The sequence below is a fragment of the Phytophthora ramorum genome (genome assembly GCF_020800215.1).
Source record: "Phytophthora ramorum isolate Pr-102 chromosome Unknown Phyram_PR-102_s0018, whole genome shotgun sequence".
NCBI classification, from domain to species: Eukaryota; Oomycota; class Peronosporomycetes; order Peronosporales; family Peronosporaceae; genus Phytophthora; species Phytophthora ramorum.
In genome coordinates, this window is record NW_027150664.1 from 787,687 (window position 1) to 814,804 (window position 27,118).

General features: G+C 55.1%; 4 protein-coding genes across 4 annotated transcripts; 2 read left to right on the plus strand and 2 right to left on the minus strand.

Moving 5' to 3' along the window:
- Positions 1 to 3,880: 3,880 nt before the first annotated feature.
- On the plus strand, positions 3,881 to 5,599 carry KRP23_13627 (uncharacterized protein; the record flags this gene model as incomplete). The annotated part of the gene is made up of 1 exon (XM_067884361.1): positions 3,881 to 5,599. One exon carries the CDS (start codon positions 3,881 to 3,883, stop codon positions 5,597 to 5,599), a length of 1,719 nt encoding a protein of 572 aa, XP_067738385.1.
- Positions 5,600 to 5,968: 369 nt separating this feature from the next.
- On the minus strand, positions 5,969 to 6,568 carry KRP23_13628 (NAD(P)H dehydrogenase (quinone) FQR1; the record flags this gene model as incomplete). The annotated part of the gene is made up of 1 exon (XM_067884362.1): positions 5,969 to 6,568. One exon carries the CDS (start codon positions 6,566 to 6,568, stop codon positions 5,969 to 5,971), a length of 600 nt encoding a protein of 199 aa, XP_067738386.1.
- A 7,820-nt stretch (positions 6,569 to 14,388) lies between these two features.
- On the plus strand, positions 14,389 to 16,647 carry KRP23_13629 (putative cysteine desulfurase; the record flags this gene model as incomplete). Its single annotated transcript, XM_067884363.1, has 1 exon — positions 14,389 to 16,647. One exon carries the CDS (start codon positions 14,389 to 14,391, stop codon positions 16,645 to 16,647), a length of 2,259 nt encoding a protein of 752 aa, XP_067738387.1.
- Positions 16,648 to 25,971: 9,324 nt separating this feature from the next.
- Positions 25,972 to 26,572, minus strand: KRP23_13630 (uncharacterized protein; the record flags this gene model as incomplete). The annotated part of the gene is made up of 2 exons (XM_067884364.1): positions 25,972 to 26,305; positions 26,367 to 26,572. 2 exons carry the CDS (start codon positions 26,570 to 26,572, stop codon positions 25,972 to 25,974), a joined length of 540 nt encoding a protein of 179 aa, XP_067738388.1.
- Positions 26,573 to 27,118: the final 546 nt, after the last annotated feature.

The following is a 27,118-nucleotide window of genomic DNA, read 5'->3' on the forward strand; positions in this document are numbered from 1 at the left end:
GCGCAGGGCGCGAGCTCCCCAGGTCGCACGAGCGGAATGAGAGCGGCTGGAACGGCAGGTCGAAGTACGGCACTTTCTCGCGTGGGCAGCGAGGTATGGGAGCTGGCTGGGACCCGCAGCAACGCCAGCAGCAGTTTGCCTCTGCTTCGTCGTCGAAGGTGCCGCCGCACATCCGGGCTCTCATCCCACGGGTCCATGGACGCTCGATCTGCATGAAGTTCCTATCGGTGGCAGGGTGCCCAGGGGATGCAGCCAACCCTGATGAGTGCGTGTTTTTCAATTCACGGTGTCACGTCGTACCGACATCACCACTACCAGGCCCTCTTGCTGACTACATTGACGCCGAGTTCAAGGGCTTGCGCAAAGGGGTACGTCGTGAATGAAGGCGAGATTTGCCCACGAGAGAACCGCGTACGCTATATACTCCTCGATGGGCAGCCGTCCAAGCCGCCCTGCTTCGCGACTTGGCTCGACACTCTCGCATCACGAACCGACGGCTCGACCAGGTGCTCGCACAGTTTGGACTGACACGCCCGTCCGACCGACGCCAATCCCTGCAATATACGCTGTCTGAGCTTGTCCGCCGGAGCAAGATGTCGCTTCCTCATTTGGTTCGCCTCGTCCGTGGCGAAACTACCGCAGATCCCCGGCCGAACAAGGCTCTGAATCCCAGAACGTATCGAGCGCTGCTGCAAGGCTACGAGCAGCAGTCGCTAATGATCCGCATCGCACGTGAAGGCTTCCGCGCCAAGTGGGTGCAACCACGTGGGTCATCGCGGCCTTTTCATCCTAATCACCGCTCGGCTACGGCCCAGGCTGCGTCGGTGACCTCATCCATCTTGGAAGGGGAAGCATCCAGAACGTATCTCTTGGTTGATGAACGCCTACTACCGCTTTGGTCCGTGTGGGTAAGCCCCTTTGGCGCAGTGCCCAAGACCGACGGTGGGATCCGCCTTATTCACGATTTGTCATTTCCCATGGGTGATTCTGTCAACGACCACACCGTCCAGACGTCCCTACCGATTACCCACTACGAGTCCGTGATCGCGCTTGCCCGGCGCATTGAGCTGCTCCACCTTATCTACCCGAACAGACGGATATTGATGCTGAAGGGTGACGTGAAGGGGGCCTTTCGTCATATGCGCCAACACGCGGACGATGTGGTCTGGATGGGCGGGCGAGTTCCCGAGCTCAAGGCCGGCGTAATCGACCTGTCAGCCCCGTTTGGTTGGACAGGTTCCCCGGCAATCTATGGTGTGTTCGGACGCGCGATTTCGACCATCGTTAGACGGGAATCTCCGGCGTCGATGGCGCCCGATGTCTCCGACGTGTCACCGTTCTTCGCATACGAGTGGGTGGATGACCACGTCTTAGTCGAGCCCGACCTCGGGGCACGCTGTTCCATCGCAGAGGACACGCTCCGTTTGGCAATGCTGGCCGTCTTAGGACCTCTAGCGATCAACGAGGCCAAGTTCTCGGCGTGGGGAACGCAGATGCGGGCACTGGGTCTGGATTGGGACTGCACGGCTCGAACGGTGTCCATCCCAGCAGACAAGATCACCAAGGCCCTCATTCGCGTTGAGGCCGCATCGACTTCATCACGCGTGCCATCGGTGGAACTGCAGAGGCTACTTGGTAGCCTACGCCACGTAGCATCCTGCCTGCGCGCCGCTAAGCCATTCTACCAGCGCTTGCACGCTGTGGCCGCGTCGGTGCCCCGGTACGGCTCCGCTGCTATTACGATGTGGGCCCGCGACGATCTCCATTGGTTCTCAACAATTCTCCGCCATGGGCATCTCTCCGGAGTTCCTACGTATTTATTTGGCTCGTTGCCACAGCCCGACGTGCATCTGTACATGGACGCCAGTGATGAGGGGCTCTGTGTACTGGACCCCGCCGAGAAGCGATACATCATTGTCACCTTCGACGATGACGAGCGTGCCGAACCTCGTTTCGACATTAACGTCCGGGAACAGCTTGCAGTCGCACTCGCTTGCCTGATTTTTGGTCAATCATGGCACACCGCATATGCGCCACTGTGGCCGCACGTAAGATGCTGGAGCGACAACCAGACCACGGTCTCCAGGACCAACAAACTTTCCGCACGGCACGAATTTGCCCAGGAACTCAACCGTGCGGTCGGCCTTTCTGAAGCCATTTGGCGCTTGCGGGTATCGACTGCCCACCTTCCGGGCACGTGGAACGTCATCGCCGACGCTGGCAGCAGACTCCAGTCCGCGTCTCACCGATCCCGCTTTACTAATGCCGTTGCTTCGTGGATGCAGGTTCCGGTGCCGGGTCATCTGCGGCGGATCTACGCAACATTCTCGTCAACTTACAGGCCGCTTCACTGGCCCCAAGCTCGCGACGACTGTACGACCGCACCTGGCAGCAATGGTGCCGGTGGCGTGCCCAACACAGTGAACCAGGCCGACTACCCCGCGACCTGGACGCGCAGTCCCTCCAACTTGCGCTATTCGCCATATCCTGCTGGCTCGGCGACGCCACCTCCGTCTCCAACTCGCCGGCCACCGTATTGTCCAAGTGTAGCCACGTCTCATGGCATCATCAGGTCCGATTCGGACACCCGGTCGGGCTCACCGACACCCACCGCCTTGCTCTGCTCGGGATGCGGAGGCTGTCGCGGCCTCCGACCCGCCGAGCCCCAGTCACCGTCGCGCATCTCCGCGAGATCCACCGCAGCCTCAACTTCAGCCGGCCCTACGACCGCGTTCTGTGGGGGGCTGCGGTCTTGGGCTACTTCTTCCTTTTGAGAAGATCAGAGTACCTCGCGTCAAGCGGCAAGAGCGCATGGTTCATTATACAGAGGCGAGACATTCAGCTCACGAGTGAAAATGGACGCAAACCCACGGATTTCAGAACAGCAACCCATGTCACGATCCGGTTCAGAGGAAGCAAGACGGACCAAGTCGGCGAAGCTACCACCAGAACACTGGCGAAGACGTCATTACCATGGCTGTGCCCGGTGAGAGCGGCGCGTGCGCTTTTGCGTGAGAACAAGGATGCGGCGGACGTCACACCACTATGCTGGGTGAACGGTACAGTGCTACCGGCGAAAGCGCTCGAGAAGATCATCAAGACGGCGGCCACGAGATGCGGCGAGGACAGCAGCAAATTCGGTACTCACTCGCTCCGAGGTGGCGGTGCGACAGCACTTTTCCAAGCTGGCTGTGAAGACTCAACAATCAAGCTCCAAGGCCGCTGGAGCAGTGACTGCTACCAACGATACATTCACATGGAGGTTGCCTCGAGAGAGAAGCTCGCGGACATGATGGTGATGAGGTCGTCGGGGCTAAAGAGCGTTCGCCATCCTCAGGCTGCGCCATTGGGGGGCTAGCCACTGCTCTCCGCAGTGGCCGTCGGCGATAATACACTCTTCCCGCTCTGACGAGCGTGGCCCCCACACCTGACAAGATCACTATGAGCTACGATGGAAAGGTATGTTTTCTGGACGCATTGACGCGTGGAAAACGGGTTTTCCAGCGAGAGAAATTGGTGGTCGTGAGGCAACAAGTGTAGGATAGCCATTGTTCAATTTGCCGCGTAACCCACCACAACCCACCACGGGGCTAGCCACTGCTCTCCGCAGTGGCCGTCGGCGATAATACACTCTTCCCGCTCTGACGAGCGTGGCCCCCACACCTGACAAGATCACTATGAGCTACGATGGAAAGCGTACAATCGCTGTGACACGGACGGCAATCACGAGATTTCGCGGACCGAGTTGGAAATTGCGCTTCAAAAGCTCGGTCTTGTTTTTAGTGATGCTGAACTTGATGTCATTCAGGCGCGACTCGATCCAAACGGTGACGGACGAATTGAGTGGAGCGATTTTTTGTACGCGGCGTGGCAAGATTCAATGGAAGACCCGAGTATTGGCAGCTCTGCACTGCACAAGTACTTTTCAGTAGACCTCTTTACGGAGTTGCCGTCCTTCATTCGGGCTTCTGCAGACAGGCAACGACATCAACCCACGCGCAAGCGGTTGAGGCAAGGAGTTAAGTCTCCCGAGTTGGCCAACCCCAACGAAGCCTCGGATGGCGATTTTAAAAGTTATCTATCGCGTATGGAGCGAATGGGAGTCGAGTTCCTGACCCGTGTATCGAAGGAGCGTCTCAAGCGCGTCAAGCGAGCCTCGCTTGCCGTCAGTTTGTCCGCTCGGTTTGGGACAAGAGCAAGAGTTTCGCAGCTTCAGCCTGCAAGTCGAGAACTAGCCCTTCCGCCCGTTCTTCCGTCCCAAAATCTGCTCATGCCTGCTCAGAGGACGCTACGTTTTATCGATGGGCCCCAGCAAGAGACTAAACAAATTATCATACCCGAGCGTCGGTACGGCTTCTCCGCTGATACGATGCGCCACCTCAGGAATATCGAGTGGGCAGGAACGCTACTGGGTTTCTTGATAGGGCTCGTGTCAGGGCTCATTTCAATGGGAATGGAGAGTCTGCTGCCTCCAGAACTTACGAAAGACGAAGTCTGGGGGCTCAATTGGTATGTGCTGGTGATCAATATTGCTGTATCCCTGGTCGAGGTGACTGCCCTGTACATGATGGCTGTGGCCTGCGCGTTTCGACTGACTGTCAGCGCTGGGCTCACGTTATACCCGTTAGATCAAGAACGTGAATTTCTTGCTCGAGCTGTGGCGCGTGCAGCACTGCAGGTCGGTCACCGCAAAGATTCCCTCTTCGGCATGGATCCCATGCGCGGTTCTCCGAAACTCGTTCTGATAATGACCTATCTCGTCTACAAAAGTAAGCGATACGTTGTCAAATTCCTCCTCAAGCTCTTCATCAAGCGCGTTCTCTGGCGTGCAGCCGCGCGCTCCGCGTTAAGCGCGACTGTGCTTCCAATCCAAGGTCTTCTCAACGCCTGGACGCTGCGACGGGTGCTGCGGAACTGTCGAATAAATATCGTGGGCCCACCCTGTGCAATTGCGGCGCTGGAAACCTTCCTGCTCGAAGACGCCTGCTTCAAACCTACTCAGCGCGTCGACTACATGCGCGCCATAGGCTGCAGCTTGGTGTGCAAACGCATGGTTCACCCGAACGTCGAGATCATGGTGGAGCACCTGCGCCACCGATGGATGAACGCCGATTCATGGCCCGTTGGCGACGACAGCTGCACGTGTCTGGTGGAGACTACCGAGCCGTGTCCAGCCCACGTACTGGATGACGTGGAGCTCTTCCTCGCCAGCTTGCGTTCGCTGGGCAGCAGAGCTGCGGCAGCGACATCCCTGTCGCGCACAGCGTCGGCGTCGTCATTGCTGTTGCTGTCGCCGTACCACCTGCGCAACCTCTTCTTCCTGCTCATCGTGGCGCTGGTCATCGACGGCAGTCTGGACTGGGGCGAGCGCCGCTTTTACGTCCGCGTGTGCGAGGCGGCAGGTGTGCAGAACCACTGGAGCGGCGTGCTAAACCTCAAGGAGGCCTTCGTGCATGGGCATGGGCTGGACGTGGAGACCATCTTTTCGCTGGTGCAGTTCGAGGTGGAGACCAGCAGCGCCGAGGACTCGAGCAGCGTGCCGTGGCGCGAATCACTGTCGTACCTGGGCGACCGCGTGGCGCGGTTGCTATCGTGCTGAGATAGCAGTGGTGGCGATGTGTACTTGGCGTCCGAGCGACCGCAAGTGAAGCTACGTTTGGTGCGCTTTGAGAATCACACTCGACCACCGTCCAAGACACGCCCTTGCCGTGTTGAAGGGATGGCAGGAGATTGCCATCTTGCTGGTCCCTACTCTACGATACAAATACGACTGGTGTCGGTCCTCGCAAAACTACCAGCGCCGCGTCAGTATGTTGTCTCCAACCGAGCAAAACAAGTTCGGAATGTTGATTTGAAGATGGTATTACGATAATAACCGGGTTGCAGCAGAGGCTCGCTCCACCTTCGATAGCGGGTCGGTCCCTGCGCAGATATTCCACCCTCCGCGCCATCCTACAACAGCATTCACCTATGGGAAAAGCTTCTTGGTGATCTCGGCGAAGCTCTCGCCCTGGATCTTGGCCGTGCCCAGCTCGCGCTCCGTGGGCTGGCGGTCGCCCGCACCAGCGTAGGTGCCGGCGCCCCACTTGCCGCCACCGACCACCTCGTCGAGCGTGTGCAGGTGGCGCGCGCGTACGCCCAGCGGCACGAACGTCATGCCCTGGTGCGCGAAGAACGGCGCCGTGTTGAACGCCGTGGTCTCGTTGCCGCCGCCCTGGCTGCCACAGCTGAAGAAGATGCCCGTCGTCTTGCCAATGAGCGCGCCCTTGGCCCACAGACCGCCGCAGCCGTCGAAGAACGCCTTGACCTGCGCCGGCATCATGCCGAAGCGCGTGGGCATGCCCCACAGAATACCGTCGAAATCCGTCAGCACGTCGGGCGTCGCGATCGGGTAGTCCTTCTTGGGCGGCGCGTGCATCTTCTCCAGCACCACGTCCGGCAGCGTCTCGGGCACCTGCAGAATCGTGGCCTCCACGCCCTCCACGGACTCGACCCCGCTCTTGACGGTCTCGGCCAGCGTCGCCACATGCCCGTACATGGAGTAGATGATGATTGCTACCTTGGTCATGACGCTTGTTGTTTGCTTGCTTGGACTGGGAGAATTGGATTGTGGTTATCGAGTGACAGCGGCAAAGGATGTCCGGTCGACTACCGATGGCCGACGCCCCTCGTCCCCATCTCACCGCCACGCACGCGGCCCACTTTCGCGTTTCCGACGTCGTGCTTGGCTGTTTGAAGGGCGTCGGGAACTGGAATGTGGCAGACTACCACGTCGTGGCTAGCTACTACTTGATTGGATAGATGACATGATGATGCTATGGTTCACGTTTCAGATTCAAAGCGAAAATTTGCCAAACCTGTGAAAAAATATGCCACATAATATATTTTCACAGGTTTGGCAAATTTTCGCTCTCAATTTGTCGACGCCATCAAGTCTCACAGGAATGCTTTATCCGGATAATGCAAGCACTCGCCGCTGAATCAACACAACCGCAATCGTCTTGGCAGACACGGCTTTGATCTGGCTCCGGCATCCGATCACCGGTGATCACCGGACGCCAACACTGCCGACCCAGCAGTGAAGACAGTTCTGCAGAGGGCGAATCGACGACTGAGATCTCACACCTCATTTGTAGGATATGAGATGTGAGAGCCTAGGCAGTGAAGCCATTGTTACAGGAGACCCAGAGGGATAGCCCTCTTGGAGGCGCTGCTAGCGCAGGATTTGGCTAAGCTGCTCAATTCATGTCAGTTTGCATTTTACCTTACCGTGCACAAGTAATCCGGGGTACAGAGACCCGGGACACCGAACAAAGTTAACTTTCTCACCGTCGGCAAGCTCAACAAGATGATGGATGCGGCGTCAGACGAAGAACTGACTATCGACGTGCCAACGCCGCTGCCAGACCCGACGGGCAACACACGCGGAACGCTACCAGAGAGCGTTGCTGCGACTGTGCGCCAGGGATCACGCCGGTACCAGTGGACCGGGCCATTTACGGTACCCAATCCGAGGTTCGTTGGGTTGGGGAGTGGATCAGAGGATGTTGAGATGCCCACGGCCTCTCCTTGTGGCGAGGGATCTCAAGCTGGCGATGGACAAGATGAAGAATCGGGTGTCCAGTACGTCATGAGTAACGCCCTTGCACTCCCCGCCGCCCCAAAGTACAGTGGCAGTACTCTGCAGGAGAAGCGCGAGTTCATGAGGGCGTATCAGACGTACGTCCACGCCCTGAGCGCGTTCCATACTGCGACCACGAAGCCATACATCATGCCGGTGAGCGCGTGTATCGAGGAACGCACGTGTAACCTCATCTGTATGTACGAGCTGAACAAGGACCCAAGTGGGGTATCAGAAGCTGAGTGGGTCGCCTACTTTCTCGAGGCTCTAAAACCTGAGCAAGAGGACTATACAGCTATCGACGAGGCGATGAAAAGCCTGAAGCTGAAAACGACGTTTCCAGATGCGAAGTCACGCATGGGTCAGCTGCGTGCTGACATGCACAAGATCCTGGATCAACATAATGTGGAGAACATCTTTTTCCAGAAAGAGCAGAAGAAGCTGGTTCAGTATCTGGTGGCTGCTCTGGAGCCTGAAAACTTCCGAGAGGCAATTCGGAAACGCTTGTCGCTCGACCAGCACAAGGATATGAGGAAGGACGTCGTGAGTTGCTACAAGTGGATCCTGGAACTGCTCATGGCATATCTGCAGTGGAATCCGTCGGGCTCAAAGCCTAATCGGGCTCCAGCCCGCCCGCAGAATGGACCCGCTACAACCGCTGCAAGTGGTACCAACCGACGTCAGACTCCTTTCAGCAGACCACCACAGGCGGCAACGCATTGGCCCAAGTCAGATATAGGAATTCCGCCCGCCCAACCTCCACAGAAAGGGCCACGACCTCCCCTGGAATGCCTAAAGTGTAAGTCAAGTGAACACAGGGTGCGCCAGTGCCCGCAGGTTCGTCCCGAGGAGATCGATGCCCTCATCCATGCTTGGAAGAAATCACGCTCTGCCTCGAAGACTCACATGCGGCGAGTGCAGGCAACGCGACTTGCCCTGGACGTTCCGGCGGAGACAGTGGAGAAGACGGGAGCACGTGGCGAGGACGACGGAACCACTGTAGCACACATCAGTGGTTTGCCAGTTCCGGCGTCATTGCTGGACTCGGGTGCTGATGATTCGCTGGTAAGTGCAGGCGTCGTAAACAAATTAGCAGAACTTGGGAATTTTGTTGCTGTCAAGCAGTGTAGCACGACGCCTCTCTATCCTGTTGGTGGTGGGACGTTGGAAGTCTCACGCAAGGTTCGATTTGAGGAGGTGACATTAGAGACACCAGCAGGGCCCCTAATGCTCCGTGGACTCGTGTGCTGGATTGATGAGAATGACAAGTCACATGCGCTAACTATAAGCCGTCTTGTGATGAAGCGCTTGGGCTATTCGACTCCGAAGCTCCTGGCTGACGCCAAGGTTCGCAGTGACGAGTATCATCTGGATGAAATTGATCTTTCCGAGGCTGCTGACCGCAAGTTCACCCGCATGCATGCTATCATGCGCAACAAAACGGAGGAGTATTTTGAAGCTGATGACGTCGACGAACTCGTGACAACACCCTCGCTGACAGCGGAAATAGACCAACAAGGCGTCCAGGCAGTGTTAGCGGCCAAGGTGCAAGAGGCTCGAGAGGCTGGATTACCCCCAGACTGCGTGGAGACGCTTCAGCAACTTCTCGTTCGCTACTGTGATGTTTTTCGTCTAGCGTTTGGCAATGATCCGCCTATCAAGGTGCCACCGCTCAAGATTAGGCTGAAACAAGGAGCACGACCAGTTAAGGCGAAAGCTCGGCGATATCCACCTTTGCATCGTGAATACTTGGAGAAACACTTGAATGAACTATTGGACCACGGCTTGGTGTACATCAATCACCGTAGCCGTTGGGCCTCGGCACCTCGCATTGTTGCCAAAAAACAACTGGGGAATATCGCATGACAGTCGACACGAGAGCCATTAACGTGCTGACGGACCCGATGTTGTGGCCAATGACTGATCTGGAAGCTGATCTAGCAAGCGCTGAGGGCTCCGAAGACTACTTCACGTTGGATTGGTGGCGCGGCTATTGGCAATTGCCATTGGACGAAGAATCGCAGGAACTCTTTACCATCATTACGCATCGGGGTATGGTGACACCGACGCGGGTACTTATGGGCTCCTCAGACTCGGTCGCATACTGCCAGGGTGTAGTGGAGCAGATTTTCGGTCCTCTACTTGCCCAGGAAATTCTGGCTTGGCTTGATGACATATTGGGTTTTGCAAAGACCCCCGCGGCACTCATGAAGGTGTTGGAACACGTACTGACATTGTGCGAGCAATATGGACTCAAGTTGCATCCATCCAAGTGCTGCTTTTACACCCGAGAGGCATTGTGGTGCGGGAAGTTGATTTCCGCAGACGGTGTGCGTCACAACCCTCAGCGAGTCCAAGGTCTTGTGGATTTGCCACCACCTCGCACCGCAGGCGATTTACAACAATTTATCTGCGCGGTGAATTGGATGAGAAGCAGTATCCCGAACTATTCTGCTCTCATGGCTGATCTCGCAGCCCTGCTTGAGGTTGCTGCCACTAAAGCCAAGAGTCGGAAGAAGACACACCCGGGTTTTATTGTCTGGTATCGGTTGGGGATCTCAGCATGATGCTGCTTTGCGTGGTGTGAAGGAAGCACTTTTGCGGATTGTGCCTCTCGCTCATGCTAGGGCAGATTGGGAGGTGACGCTGTATGCTGACGCGTCGGACGAACATTGGGGCTCCGTAGTTACTCAAGTCCCAGCTTCTGATCTTGGATTGCCTTTGGAGAAACAACGTCATCATCCTTTGGCTTTTTTAAGTGGGTCGTTTACTGGAGCTTCTCGGAGGTGGGCAATTATCGACAAGGAAGCCTTTGCTATTCTCGCCACCTGTAAGAGACTATCCTATCTGCTGCTTCGGCCTCGAGGTTTTCATGTCTACACAGACCATCGCAACCTCCAGTACATCTTCAACCCGGCCGGAGGTAACGGTGACGTGAGCAAGTTTCAAGCAGACAGACTCCAGCGGTGGGCGATGACCCTCACCATGTTTAACTACGTGATTGAACACGTTAGTGGCGAGCAAAACGTATGGGGGGATCTGCTATCACGTTGGGGTGCTACGAGCAAGACCGAAGAAGGACCAGCAGCGACTCGCATGAGGTCCTTAACCGTAGTCGAACGAGTGTCGCCACTCCAAGATGCAGATTTCCAGTGGCCATCACGTGATGAGATTGTGGGCGAACAAGAACGGGCCCTGAGACTTCTCCGCGAAGACAGTGATCTGTTACCGCCATGCCACCTGGACCACGAACAAGGTTTTTACCTAGATGAGGATGGCAAAATGGATCCCGGGTGAAGCGGTGGACTTACAGCAGCGCTTGTGTGTCATCGCTCATGCCGGATCGATGGGTCACCGTGGCGTTGCAGCTACAACTCAAGCCTTGAAGCATGTGTTTACATGGGGAACACTCGTTGCGGATGTGCAAATCTTTATTCGAAGCTGCTTGCACTGCATGATGAGCGGTGAAAAAACGGTGCCGAGGCCGTACGGGTCGGCCTTGCATGCTACAAAACCCAATGAGCTCATCCATTTCGATTTTTTGTCGATGCCAGAGAGTACGGACGGGCTCAAGTATGTTCTCGTCATCAAGGATGATATGAGTGGTTACGTAGAGCTGATCGAGTGTGCAGACCCGGATTCTAAAACCGCGTGTCGAGGACTACTTGACTGGTTCAAGCGCTTTGGAGTAGTGTTACAGTGGGTATCGGACAGAGGCGCGCACTTCAAGAACGAGTTGATTACATTGCTGAAGAAGAAGCTAGGTGGCTCGCATCATTTCACCACGGCGTACTGCCCCTGGGCAAACGGCAGTGTCGAAGTGGTCAACCGGATGCTGCTCAGGTGCCTACGTGCTTTGTTGAGCGAGATGAAGTTGGCCATGTCGGATTGGACGAACGTACTACCAATTGTCCAGTCAGCGTTGAATCAGACACCAGCTGATCGCCTTGGTGGTGTTGCTCCCGTCACAGCATTTACAGCATTACCGGCAACGACTCCGTTGACTTCTATTCTGCACCCCAATATCGGTACAATGGAGGACATGGCTGCGGTCGTGGAGAAGCAGCGCCAACACATCACAGACATACGTGATTCTTTGGCCAACATGCACCGTGAACTAAGTGCAGAAGCAGCCAAGAAACGCCAGCAGGCGCGCGACCGCAGAGCCAGTAAAGCGGGTGTTGCAATGGCACTCTTCACCGAAGGAGATTTCGTGTTGGCAGCTCACGTATTGTCTCGTGCGAACAAGCTAGCAGTTCAGTGGAAGGGGCCTAAACGAATCGTGAAAGCACTGAGCGACTACGTTTTCGAAGTTCAAGATTTGATGGCTCCATTTGCGATTTCAACCCACCACGCGTCAAGACTGAAGTTCTATGCGGACGCGTCCCGTAACGTTACGGAGGAGCTCGTTGCTCAGGCCATGCATGCGGACGGCGGGCACTTAGTGTCCAAGTTGCTGGAGTGTCGAATGGGGCCTGAGACACACACTTGGGAGATCCAAGTCGAGTGGGTCGGCCTCGATCCCTTGGAAGCGTCATGGGAGCCTGCCACGATTATCTACGAAGATGTCCCCGAATTAGTCAAACGCTTTGTGTTGCGTGCTGACTCGGATGCAGCTCAAGCAATGTGGGCATCGCTGACCAAGACTCCGGCAGCGCAGCAGAAATCGAAGCCACAACGCCGCCGAAAAGGGAGGGGGTAGTGATCTGGCTCCGGCATCCGATCACCGGTGATCACCGGACGCCAACACTGCCGACCCAGCAGTGAAGACAGTTCTGCAGAGGGCGAATCGACGACTGAGATCTCACACCTCATTTGTAGGATATGAGATGTGAGAGCCTAGGCAGTGAAGCCATTGTTACAGGAGACCCAGAGGGATAGCCCTCTTGGAGGCGCTGCTAGCGCAGGATTTGGCTAAGCTGCTCAATTCATGTCAGTTTGCATTTTACCTTACCGTGCACAAGTAATCCGGGGTACAGAGACCCGGGACACCGAACAGGCTTGCACACCAAGTACCAGCCCATGGCGCGCATTTAGTCAACGCGCTCTGCTCGAAGACGGAAAGCATTAGACGATGGCCCAACACTTCGCCGGTTCAGACTGCTCTCCATCTTGCATGGAACAACTCTTGCACTCGGTTGAGCCACGCCAGGAATGCCCAAGTACCTTAGCCGTAACTGGCGGTGGGTATATGTCCATTTCTACTCTGTTTTCCTTCTGCAAGAGGCTACGGCTCGGTTTACGTAGGTCAAACTTGTGAACCACTAGACTACTCCTACCGCGGCGACACACTGGGCACGCACCACGATATTCGACAGTCCTTGCAACGTACTGGTAGATCTCCAAGGAATTTCCGACCGCGCTTCAATTGTTGGGGCCGTCAATAACCAGATCATTTGCGTAGTGTTTGGTGTTCTCTAGGATGAAAGATTCCTTGTTGAAGCAGCCCTCATGCCTGACCTTCGAACCGCTGCGCATAGAGAACTGCCTGCTCGCGAGAACGAAGCAGTTTGCACGCACGCACGACCCGTTGAGACATCGCTGCGATTCCCAGTACGAAGCCGCATAAAACTTGCACAGGGCTAGATGAAGGTGTCGTCTAGCTGTTTCATGCTTGGAACCGCGCTGAGGTCTTGGCACGGGTGCATCCAAGCATTTAATGCTTCGAGAGCACCACCACGTAAAGCGATCATCGATTTTGCCCAGCAGAGCGCATTTACAGCATAGGAGGATTGACAGCGCGATTTCGCCATGCCGCCTCTCTCGGTTTTGCGAACCGAATTCTTGTGGCCCTGCAAAGCTGCGATCTGGACGTGCTACGCTCTCGTTTTCCGTGTTGGAGGTGGGAGCCGCGTGGTGCTTGATTGCGCGCGATCGGCACCTTCTGAATCCATCTCGTTTGCTGCAGAGCTCTGCAGCTGCAGATTTTCTCCGAAGGCATTGCAGCTTGCAATTCGCAAGAGTGATTGGATGCGCCCACGACTATCAGTGCGGATGTGTCTGACCTCGGACACTCCCATGCCCCTCGACGACCTGCCAACTGGAGTTGCTTCTCATGTATCGGGATTCTAGTCGACGCTCGGACGGGTTGTCGCAGTTTCTGCCGACCGTGTCAGTGGTGCTTCGGCCAGGACAATAACTTGCAACACTGGAATGATCCGCGTTCCGTGTTGCATGGCAAACATGGGTTCGATCTTTGATCGATGAGTGTTAAGCCATTTCCAATCGGAGCCGATGGTGAGCATCACCTGCACCTGCACAAAGTGCCTGACTTCGAGAGACCAATCGACCCGTTTGGATGCCTGTGTGCATGGCATGGCCTGACAAAAACTACGTCGCATGACAAAGATTGCGTCATGTCGGGGATCGCGGCGTAGTTGTGTGGAGCCCCGACGGCAATGGGAGCGCCACCGTGCTGCTGTTTGATCTCGCTGCGCGTGGACCGGAATCGGAGCCCGCCGGCAGCCACCTACCACGGACCAAAACTTCTATAGAGCAACGCTGGTGGCAAGCTGCTTCATGCTCGGCTTCATCTCCCGGGCAAGCATGGCGCTTCCCTGAGCAACATGCGCCTGACCTCGGCGCGGCTCATCTATGCGTTGGCAAGGCCGACGCCCTCCAACGGCGGGAAAAACGGTGAAAATGCACGATGACAGGGATCGGCAAACAGGAAATGACTCAAGACACGCGTGCCAAAGGACACGAACGTCGAGCGCGAGCAATTCGTGGAGGTTTTCGCTCGGATCCATTTACAATTGATACCAGACATGCACCGCCGATCTCGCCTCCGCAGGTCGCAGCGTGTGCACTCGCCTCAGTTGTTGCCATTTTCCAATCTGCTTCCCACCTCACAAGTCGATCTGATGGTGTGCATCAACCAAGAGCTGGAATCCCCGACGGGCGAGTCGTGGCCCTCCCCCGTCCTGAAAAAGCCGCAGACTGCAACCTCTACACGCACCCAGAAGCCTTTACAACCGGAAGATGAAGAGGAGAAGTGCTCCGTGCCCTCGACCGGCTCGTCGTCCTTAGCCTTGGACTCGTTCGACATTTCACTCGGCACCGACGACACCGACCAAGCGCTGCACGACATGGCCGGGAACCTGATCGGCCGCAACGTGCCCTTCCAGTCGCCCTTCGGCGTCAAGGCCCAAGTGTACGCAGACTACACGGCCAGCGGCAAGTCGCTCGAGTGCATCGAGCGGTTCATCCACGACCACGTCATGCCCACGTACGGCAACACGCATACCACCACGTCCGTCACGGGGCTGCAGACCACGGCCTTCCGAGAGGAGGCCCGCCAGATCATCGCCAAGGCCGTAAATGCCCGCGAGTCCAAGGACGTGGTGATCTTCGCAGGTCAGGGCTGCACCAGTGCCATCAACAAGTTGGTGACGGCGCTTGGCATCAACAAAGGCCGACGTCGCCACCGCGCCAGCAAGCGGCCCGTGGTCTTCACGTGTCCGTTCTCCCACCACTCGAACCTGCTGCCGTGGCGTGAAAGCCCTTGTGCCGACGAGGTGCAGATCCCCGAAGCGGAAGGTGGCGGCCTCGACCTGGAAGAGCTCGAGCGCCAGTTGCAGCGTCACCAGAACCGCCCGCTCAAGATCGGGTCGTTCGCTGCGGCCTCCAACCTCACGGGAATGCTGATCGACACCGACAAAGTGTCCAAACTGCTGCACAAGTACGGAGCTCTCTCGTGCTGGGACTATGCCGCGTGCGCTCCGTACGTCGAACTCGACATGAACCCCAAAGACGACCCTGCGGCGTACAAGGACGCCGTGTTCTTCTCGGGTCACAAGTTCGTGGGTGGTCCGGGATCTCCCGGTGTCCTAGTCGTCAAGAAGAACTTGATGGGTAATGAGGTGCCCACCATGCCCGGGGGCGGCACCGTGCTGTTCGTCACGGAGAAGGCTCATAGTTATCTGTCCAACAAGGTGGAGCGTGAAGAAGGAGGTACTCCCGACATTCTGGGCAGTATCCGTCTGGGTCTTGCCTTCCAGTTGAAGCAACGCATTGGCCCACACCGTATCATGGACCTCGAGCGGCAGCACGTGCGTCACGTCCGAGAATCTTTCGGTCGCAATAAGAACATCGTCTTGCTCGGCCGACAGACCGACGATGTGGACCAGCTCCCCATCTTCTCGATGATGATCCGCTTCGGCGACCGCTTCTTGCACCACAACTTCGTGTGTGCCTTACTCAACGACATCTTTGGTGTTCAAGCCCGCGGCGGGTGCCAATGCGCGGGTCCGTTCGGGTCGCGCCTGCTCGGTCTGAGTCGAGACCACATCGTCGACCTGGGTCATGCCGTGGTCGCCAAGCACGAAATCCTCAAGCCGGGGGTCGCTCGCATGAGCTTCCCGTACTTTGCGGACGAAGATGAGGTCGACTACGTCCTGGAGGCGGTGCATTTCGTGGCCAACCACGGCTGGAAGTTCCTGCCGCAGTACGACTTCGACTGCCGCACAGGTGTGTGGCGGCACGTGTCCCGCGCTGAAGTGGCCTTCCCGGACAAGAAGCGGTTGTCGTCCATGCAGATTGACGACATCGATGCTGTCCGCTCGTCGAGGGTTGTCGAGCCCATTCGGGACGTGGTCGCTCACCGACGACACAATCTCGAGCAGGCCGTGAAGCTCGCCGATCTCTGTATCAAGGAGGCAGCCGATTCGGACTTTTCACAAGATGAAAGGGTTGCCGACAGTCACGAGGGGCTGCGCTGGTTCGCGTATCCAGTCGAGGCCGTCGCAGCTTTCCAGGAGCTGGGCGGCAAGCCTCCGCTCTCGAAAGAGATCAGAGGTCCGTGCCAGCCGCACCGGTACTTCGACCCGACCATCAACCACGTGTGGGACGGCGTGCCGACCTTGGCCACGATGAAGCGCCACTGGGTGAAGATGGCGGCGCGACAGCTCATCGCCCGCTACTGCATGCCAGGTCAGAGCTCCCCGTTCTTGATGGACATGACACCGGCGACAGACTCGGAGGACGAAAGCGGGAGCGACAGTGAGCATGCTCAGAAGCGCTTGTAGAATGTGGTTGCTTTGGGCTGTATGCATGAGTTTTGGCTAATTAACAAGGGCTTTCGGCATCATAGATTGTGTGATCTTCGCGTTGATATGAACCAGCCCGCATGCTAACTACAATAGCACCTACCGTAAGTCAGTCGATCTTCAGTTGATGAAGCTACCACTGACTGCCCCACCCCCAGCGACCGACTCCTCCAGCGCAGCGAACGAGGCCAGCTTGCCTGCTGGCAGATACAGTTCAGGACGCCGTCGAAAGCCTTGAACACGATCACTATGGGAGCCGTCTGGTTCGTCGCGCCCAGCTCCTGAAGAGCGTTGCGGTGGCGCACGAGCAGGTAGTACACGATCGCATAGTCCATTCTGTGCGTGGTTACGGCGGCGATTATGCTGCTACCTTTGAAAGTCTAGGACTGACAGAGTCACTCGTTCTCTCTCGTAGTCACTCATGTGCCGGGCGTGCTCTATGACAGATAGGAATTGGCCTGCAAGCCCTTTGGTTGGGTTGCAGGTCAAAAGGTTTTTTAGGCTGGTATTTTCCTCCTCATGCACGGCACGTATAGAAGACATGCATTGCAGGCATGCGCATTGAACGAGCCACTTTGAGTGTTGCTCTTTAGAAAGAAAGTACCTCGTCTTCGCTTACCCTCCTACTTCGACACACTCGCAGCGTTAAGCTGTTACTGCCGACGGCGATCGCCTCTTTCACCCAGAACGGCTCGTAGCGTTTGTCGAACGCGGTGGAAGCACCGGCCCTACGCAGCTTTTCTCCCTTTACTGAATAGAGTATTGGCTGCGCTGGAGCAGACGTTGAGCGGGCGATACTCCCCACTCGTTTTCGTCAGAGACGCTTCCAGCAAACCTGTTAAAGTAGTGATTTGCTGAGGATTAGGACAGCGGAGGATAGCGCGAAGAGTAAGATAGAGAGGGTTCTTGAGGAGGAAGTCGGCCTGGAAGGTGGCTTGTGTATTGGAGGTCCAAAGGAGAAGTTGAGAAGTTGAGAAGTGAGGACTGGAAGTCCTAAGCGGGGATAAAAAAACCTTATCTGTCATAACTTAACTGGTCTACATTGCACGGGATACAAATCCCTAGTAGTACTTGAGTACTATGATAAAGCGTAGTTGGAGATGCATTCTGGATCAGGCCGTGATGATGATCCGTTTTCCGACGAGGAAGGAAGCTCTGAAGTTATTCTTAGTTAGGCACGTAGGTGCGACAATGTTAGCAAAGTCGGTATGGCCCACGAGGGGTCATTCGGCTTTTCGCATCGCGGACAAAACATCTCGAGTTTCCATCTTCTTCTCCAGCTTCAACCTTTCCTACCCAGACATTATCATGTCCTCCGCTCATGTCAGCGTCGGTGATCTTGCATTTGTGGGATCGATGCACGTTCCAGCGCTGTCTGAGTTTTCTTACGTTCGCGTTCAGCGTGTTGAAGGAGATACCGTGCATATAGCAACTGTTGGGGCGGACGACGATGGGGACGGCCTAGAATTGACAGCTGCAGCTGCCACGATAGGGCTACGTGTGGTGGAGGCGTCGGAGATTACTCTGCTACCAGGTTCCTATGTCGGTCGTCTTGTGGCGTTCGTACACCAGAATGGGCCAAATGCCGGTACTTGGGCCTACGGGGTCGTTACGCGTTATGCTCATGTTAGTGGCAGCCCGCTACTTAGTGTGTTGACTGGGGAGGTCACCGTGCGTGTCCAACTAAACGATCCACCGACATCAATAATCAAGGTGGACCCCGTCAATTATGTCCTCCAAGCCGGAGCATCCATATCGGACATGGTGCTCAACTCCAACGAACTACTCCTGCAACAAGACATGATTTGTGGCGTGTACCGCAAGCGTCGTAGTGTGATTCCCCCCGAGGTTCGCGCCCTGTTGCCTGTTCCGTTCGAGCCGGAAGGTATGGTGCCTTTGGTTCGACCCATGATCTGCGGGTTGTTCGCGTTCGGCGCGCAGCATGTTCTGGATGTGTCTATGGGGTCTAGAAAGAGGAATTCTCTAAATTTGTATCGCGATCCGCAAGCGGCAACTGCCTCGGCTGACCCTCCTCTCGACGACGACGCCGATCTTGACATCGACGATGAGGTTCCCAGTATCGACAGTGATCGCGCAGATGAGGACATCGTGGCGCTCCAACAGCAGCACCGCACCCTCGGTAAGCGTTCACGGCACATCGGGCAACAGATCGATCTCTGCGGAGACGAATCATTTGATGGCTGCGCGAGTGACCAAGACCAAGTGCGCGGACGAGGCTCATTCCGACCGTCCGCTGTCCAGCGTCGCGTTCATCACACGGTCGTCAGTGCGCGACACCAAGGTAAGCACACTCAGTCTTTATTGGAGTCTCTGCATCATTCAGTCCATGCCCAGTTTCTTGCGTCGCCACCTGTGCTCCGAGGTCTATATGATTTTGGCTTCGGGGTGCGAGGTCTCTCCGTTATGCATTGTCGGCCGGCCGACGTGTTGGCTCGTGTGGATGCACTGGAGGCCGCGTCGTTCTCTGCAGATTTCTCCGAGAAAAACAAGTTAATCCCAGCCAATCCACCGGTTTCAAAATCTGACGTTCTCGAGGCACTCCTCGCCTTGCAAGCGTTTGCCGATGACTTCTACAGCCAAGAGGTGATCACTTTGATCGAACATGCCACCCGGTTCGTTAGGCGGTACAAAGGCGTTTCCGACAACGATGCCTTTGGGTGGAAGCTCGTGGCGTTTTGGGTCACCAGGAAGTTCTGTAAGTATAGAGGGCTACTTGTGGAGGGAGACATTGGTGCAGCTGGGACGATTTGTACTGAATTCTCCCGCAATGATGAGGATCTTCTTGAGTTACTTGACGTGAGTACCAACCACCGTCCAGCCACGACCTCTACACGTCACGCAGGATACGGTTCCGACTCAGTACGGCGTCAAGATCGGCTCGTCGCACACAGAGTAGCGTCCTGTCGTGTAGGAACACGCAGAAAATCTCACTACCGAACGGTATGAGTCCCACCAACAACACACGCTTCCCTCGCGAAAGGTCAGCGAACGTTGGATCAACACCTGAAGACCAGGAACGATCCCTTACACCGGGTTGGTTGTAAGCGCCTCTGTATACCAAGGTTGAGTTCGGTCAACCTTAAAACCTGCACTACTAGCCACGAGCGAGGGCTAGAATGCAATATTGCGCTTTCGCGCGAACCCCGCAGTCCCTCAGAAGTGAGGGTACCGGCAATCACGCCTAATACGGGTTTGCCGAGGGTAACCTCGGCGGGTAGTGAAATACACTTGGGAACAATCGGGTTCCACCAATATAGGGACCGACACTCCTTGTCGCCCCTAACTCTCGGCCACTCCTATCTCTTGGACTGACCAGCAACAAACTCTCGGTTCAATGTACCTCAAGCTCGCTGACAGGCATCCCACGCAACCGAGCGTATCCAGACCCTAAGACAAGCTAGCTAGACTTACCGAAGACGGACTTGACCCTTGGTGGCTTGTGGGGAAGACTGCTGATTTATTTTTCTTTATCCTACAGCTCTGGGAGCCTCTGTAGGTCATCATTTGGCTAGTCCTATATCTCTATACAAATATCAAGTGTAAACAGATCTATGTGGGAAATCGTATAGCCGGCTCTACACAGCCGAGGGTACGACACGAAATGGGTACAAACGAGGCTTTTAACCTCGGCCGGGGTTTTATTAGACCCAGCCGAGACCTCGGTCACTATTGTTCCTAGGTCACTATAGCGCGGGAAATGAGACCCGCCAATCAAGACGCTCTGTCGCCGTTCGCTGAAAGGTGCAACGTCAGCCAAACCGTGACAGTTCGGCACCAAAACCCAACGCCACAGTCCCAATTCCAGTACTCTCGGCCCTCCCTCGCCAAGGTGACAAACGTCTCTGCATGAAGTTCTTATCCAACATGAGATGCACCGGAAACAGTCAAGGCGGGTGCTTTGATAATAAACGAGCGCATTTTCGCCCGAGCCAGCTTCCAGACACGGTCAAGAACTATATCAATGAAAAGTACAATGGTCTGACGCAGGAGCACCAAGACCTGTGACGCAAGGCCCCAAAACATCAAGGCCCTAGCGCCTTTGATTCGGGTAGTCGCTTACAAACATCACTGGAACGGACACCTCGCGCCTACCAACGGCTATATGAGGTCGAGGTCGACGCCATTCGTCACAATTTGTCCGATTTTGCGTCTCAGTATGGTATCGCTGTTCCCGACATTAATCGTGACACCACGGTCGTTGATACTGTTCAAGTCAAGTACTTATCTACTCTCGCTCGTCTGTCCAAGATCTCACTACCTGCATTCGTCCGGCTTGTCCGTGGCCAAACCGCTGCTGACACCCGACCAAATAAAGCGCTACACGAGTTACCAGTTCCGGCTGATACCGATTTTCGTGACACGTACAACGCGTGGAACACAATCGTTCGTCAGGGTGTGAGACCAAACTGGACAACTTCGAAGCCAAGCAGGCAACATGAACGACCGTCCAATCACAAAATCCCGCCAATTCACCTCGCGAAGGTGCGTCAGCACATTTGAAAAGGACAACTTGAGGGACGGTACCTCGTGCTTGAGAAGGACGCCCTCGATATTTGGCCGGAAATATTCATCAGCCCTGTTGGGGTGGTGGAGAAGGGCGACAACGACGTCCGAGTGATCAACAATTACTCATTTCCTACGGGATCATCGGTGAATGACTTCACCGACACTAACAACTTTCCGGAGATTACATATAATCCTCCGCGAGATATTGCATCCCGTATTCACGCGTTGCGGGAGTTGCATCCTCACGATGAGGTGTTATTGATGCTCGGAGACGTCTCCGGCGCTTTTCGGCACGTGCCGATGAGCGAAAACGATGTGCACATGTTTGCTTTTCTTTTCGATGACCACGTGGTCATCGACCTTTCGTGCGGGTTCGGCTGGTGCGGTTCGCCCGCGTATTATTCAGTGGCAGGCAAAATTATCAACCATCAGTACGAGTGCTCGCAGCCGATCGGCTCGTCGCCTCTCGATTCCTGTCACTTCGTCGGTAACGTGTGGTGTGATGACCACACGTGTGTCGAGGTGAATACTGGATCGCGGTGTCAAGAAGCCAACATTGCTCTACGTCGGGCGATGATTACGGTTCTCGGGCCTTCCGCCGTCTACGAGAAAAAAATTACACACTGGGATACACGGGGTAAGGCACTCGGATTAAATTTTGACACGTCCAAGGGCACTGTTTCGATACCGGACGACAAGATGTCGCGGGCTTTCCAGATTGCTGAGCAGCTCCTAAAGGCGATACGGGCGTCCAAAACGGATCTAAATAAGGTTCTCGGTGTTTTTCGGCACGTGGCCGTGTGTTTTCCGTCAGCTAGGTCTTTTTATCAGAGGGTCCATGATTTTGCCGTCCGGATGTATTCGTTCGGAAAGCGACAGCTCAGTCCGGAAGTGATCGACGACTTACGATGGTTTCGTGCGGTCCTTGCATTCAAGTCTCGGTTTAACAGCATTCCCGTTGAACAGTTTGCAAACGTCATTCCGCCTTCCGTTCATGTGTACATGGACGATTCCAACACAGGACTGTGTGCCATCAATCCCGAGCGACAGGAATACATCCGTTCTCGGTTCAATCGTGCGGAACTGGACGCTATTCGATCGGAGACGTACGAATATTCTATTAGTGTGCGCGAGCTGACCAGTGCAGTATTGGCAGCTCTCCACTGGGGCCCGTCGTGGCAACAGCGTGCTTCCGGGGTCCCAACTCACGTCCGATTTCATATAGACAATATTTCGGCGGTGTCATGGTCACATAAGCGACTCAGCCGTCATCCTCGGGCTCAGATGCTAAACCGCCTTCTTTCTCTGGCGGAGCTTCAATACCGATGCCTGTTCACAGCCGAACACATTGCTGGCCGAGATAACACAATGGCCGATGCAGGTTCAAGGGCATGGACTCCAACAGATCCGCTATGGTCTAATTGGACTAACCTTTCCGCTTCATGGTCGCAGGTCTTCGTTCGCCCGCCCTTCGACAATCTCTCCACCATTTGGGAAGCATGCTGTGCGACCAAGCCTTGGCGGGCGCTACCAAATCCAAGTACGGAAGTACCTGGAAACAATGGTCACGATTCGCACGAATGATGGGCTGGTCACCATGGCTGTCGGGTGCGGGGCAGACAAGGGGCAATAAGCTGGGCTATTTTGCAGTGTATCTGTGGAAATTCGGCTGGAACGCGTCCAGCAAAGGAAATCATTACTCTACGATTCAAACTAAGATTTCTTCGGTCATTTGGTTTCACAAGCGTTATCAAGGTGTCGAAGTCGTCCGATCACCCCGTTTGCGCATGATTTTACAAGGTATGAAACGGCTTTCAGACCCCGTCCGGAAGAAATTTCCCGTCACGCCCGCTTTTCTCCGGGTGCTGCGTCGTTCGATCACGATCTCCTCACCGCAGCAACGCCTTTTGTGGTAGCGTGTTGATTGCATATTTCTTCCTGTTACGGCGGTCAGAATATCTGGTGATAGGTCACAAGAGGAGCAAATACTGCCTGAAGAACAAGAACGTCTATTTTTCAGACGAGGAGGGAAATCCGACATCGTCTGCAGCAGCCAAAGCAGTAACAATCGGTCTAGAAGGATCGAAAAACGACCAGTACGGTCGCGGGGCCTGGCGAACTATGCACGAGTCTGGGGACAAACTGCTCTGTCCGGTAAGGGCACTTCGTCACATCAGATCGGCGAGACAACAACTCGGAGCTACAAACGCAGATCATCTGTGTGTGAACCTGGACTCTGCAACAATGTCAAGAGTGCTCAAGAAGGCCGCAGTTGCAGCGAAAGTCAGCCCGCGGAATTGTGCCACTCACTCACTAAGAATTGGCGGAGCATCGGCTTTAATGAACGGCCACGTCGACAGTCTGTCGATTAAACTTTTGGGGCGGTGGGTATCAAGGTGTTACGAAGAATATCCTGTGCAAGCAGCAGCAGCTACCAAGGGACTGGCCGGCCGCATGGTATAAGCATCGATATCCCGATTGCGTGGGTCGCACATTCTTTGGGGGGGGGGCGCCACACCACGTCCTCGAGATTTCAGAGGCAAATACAATATGCGATTTGACCCCCACTTCAAGCGAGATGTCTGAGGAAAACGTTAACAGCCTCCCACAACGAGGAACGTACGTCGCGAACGTCATGTAGTTTGGTCATGTTGGGCCTAGCAAAATGCTTTGGAACTTTAGCAAATTTACTGATAGTAATGGCACCGTGTGTCCGTACCTTTATCGATATTTCTGCCACTCTGGTTTTTTTGGTATTTAGTTTAGTTTATTGTTGGTATAGTATGACATGTAATATGTTACTACTCAGGAAACCCTTTTACATCTATTGGTAAGGAAAACCTGCTCGCTTGTTTGTCTTGTGCGTACATGTTATTAGTGTACACTTGTAGTAGTACTTTATTTTGCGTATGGATGTTCAGGAAACCTTTTTTTCGACGAAACCTTTGTTTTAGCGTATCTCATTTTCTTTGGTGTATTTGTATCACCTTGAGTCTTTTTTTCATTCTTGTTTATTGAGAGAAATGTAATAGGCTCTGGGGGATTCTTGCCATTGTCATTTTCAGTGATCGTGAGGTCGTGGGGTAAGTAGCTTTTATTCATCGCATTCTCGGTGTGTGGAGTGGTGGGTCGAGAAGAAGAAAAACTAAAACTGAGCTCAGCTGGGCTGTCTGCCTCGCTCTTTCCTATCCTAAGTAGTTTCATCCGTTTCAAGCGCGACTCCTCTCGACCAGAAAAAGACAGCTTTCCGGTGACGTCTTCGACATCTTGGCCGGCGGAAACCGAACAATGACAGCGTCATCTAAACATTAGCACGCCAGGGGGGGGGGGGTAATTCGCAAGAACATGTGTACCTAATTAGCGGCAACGCCACTACCGCCTCCGACTAAATGACGCCTGCTGAAGCATGTGGAAAGGCCATCGAGGCAATCATCCATGCCCGGAGGAAGTATAATTCTTCTTGAAGTATAATACTGTCTTGCCAGACAAGCTGCCTGAGTCCCATCATGGGAGTCTCCACCCTCGTCATCATGAACTTCCGTTATATGCGTAAACTAAGCCGTCGACTATCGATGGGCTCAAAGTCAGTTCTCGTTCCTCTCACCTACAGACATGAATCTCCACGCGCTGTTCATCCCCGCTGTTGCTGCTGTTGCCCTCTGTGCAGTCGAAGCTGTCAGTATCGACCACGACAAGGTGCAACCATTCGCGCAACCCGAGCCTGTCACCGACTCCGAGAAGGCCGCCGTCCGATTTAAGCCGAGCCTGCAGATCTTCAGTGGTTGCCACCCGTACCCTGCTGTCAATGCTGCCGGTGAGACCAGTGCGGGCCTAAAGGGAACAGGCCCATCAAGTGGAGATTGCAAGGGGTCGGGCTTGGGGTCGCAGGTGTACGCCCGAGCCGTTTGGTATAGCGACCTGTGGGCCATCATGTACGCGTGGTATTTCCCGAAAGACAAGCCGACCTTCAGAAAGGGTGAACGCCATGACTGGGTGAACGTCGTTGTGTGGCTTGACAACCCTGCGCTCGAAAGGCCTACCATCATCGGAGTATCGCCCTCGTCGTACGTGACAACGTACTTTAAGTACACGCCTCCTCCCGCAGACATGCTCAGCGGTACAACTTCCATGATTAACTACCTGGCTGACGCCAACAACCATGGCTTCCACACTGTGGATATGACTTGGGAAACTGATGGCGAATTCCAAGACCTCATCATGTGGGAGCAGTTGACCGATGAGGCGCGTGGCGCCTTTAACGACACCGACTTTGGCGAGCATGCGCCGGTCCCCTTCATCGACGCCAACTTCAAGGCAAACCTCGAGAAGGCCTGGCCGTACTAGTGAACGCTGTAGCATGAGACTCGCAGTGCATTGAGAGTGGAAATGGAGATTGAACTTTCTGTACGTCGAACATTATCTTCATCATCTGGATGCCATTGTCTAAGCTCCGCTTGCTGAAGTCTTAGCGATAGTTTCCTTCATGCAGCCGCCACATCACTGGTGGTGGGGTTTCAAACATCGGGAATGAGGCCAACCTGCTGCTTGAAGGCCATGCCACTGACCAATGGGAGTTGCGATACAGTATAGCTAAACGTATTCGAGTGTGCCAGCTAGCAACACCGTCGCCTTCCGCAAGCAAGGATACGACTCTAATACCAATGAGCTATATTTCATCATGACACGCTGCAAGCTATAAAACAAGGAACAACCGAGTGCTGCCATGCTCAAGCAAATGTCAGAACTTCGATCGACTCCACCAACCTAAGTTTTCCCTTACTGACACTTCTCCGAGCCGCCGAACACGACGCACATGACCTCTTCATCCTTCAGAACGCTCTTCTCAACGTCTGACCTCTTGTCCTTCATGGCCTCGAGTTCGTCCTGCAGAACGAAGTTCACCGCCTCCAGAATGTACGCCACCTCCTCTTCGTCAGCGAAGTACGGGAAGCTCATGCGAGCGACCCCCGGCTTGAGGATTTCGTCCTTGGCGACCACGGTATGACCTAGGTCGACGATGTGGTCTCGACTCAGACCGAGCAGGCGCGACCCGAACGGACCCGCGCATTGACACCGAGCTTCGCGGCCTGCTTGAGATTGTGTCCGATCGCTGCATCAAGGAGGCAGCCGATTCGGACTTTTCACAAGATGAAAGGGTTGCCGACAGTCACGAGGGGCTGCGCTGGTTCGCGTATCCGGTCGAGGCCGTCGCAGCTTTCCAGGAGCTGGGCGGCAAGCCTCCGCTCTCGAAAGAGATCAGAGGTCCGTGCCAGCCGCACCGGTACTTCGACCCGACCATCAACCACGTGTGGGACGGCGTGCCGACCTTGGCCACGATGAAGCGCCACTGGGTGAAGATGGCGGCGCGACAGCTCATCGCCCGCTACTGCATGCCAGGTCAGAGCTCCCCGTTCTTGATGGACATGACACCGGCGACAGACTCGGAGGACGAAAGCGGGAGCGACAGTGAGCATGCTCAGAAGCGCTTGTAGAATGTGGTTGCTTTGGGCTGTATGCATGAGTTTTGGCTAATTAACAAGGGCTTTCGGCATCATAGATTGTGTGATCTTCGCGTTGATATGAACCAGCCCGCATGCTAACTACAATAGCACCTACCGTAAGTCAGTCGATCTTCAGTTGATGAAGCTACCACTGACTGCCCCACCCCACCGGAATTCCCATTCTCTACCATTACGTAGAATCTTAATTCACAGTTCCCAGAAGCAGGTCTCGCGTGGGAATCCATTTTAAGTTTACGGATAGCTTCACCAGTTCCAGACTTTTGAAAGACAATCACGTTCTAGCTCATCAGCGAGCTCTTCAATATGCTAGATTATTCTACGGGATCGCTGTTATGGCCGACACCGAGACCCTTACGCCCGCGGTTCTCGCATGGGTTTCCCGTACCCTTTACTTCCAGCAA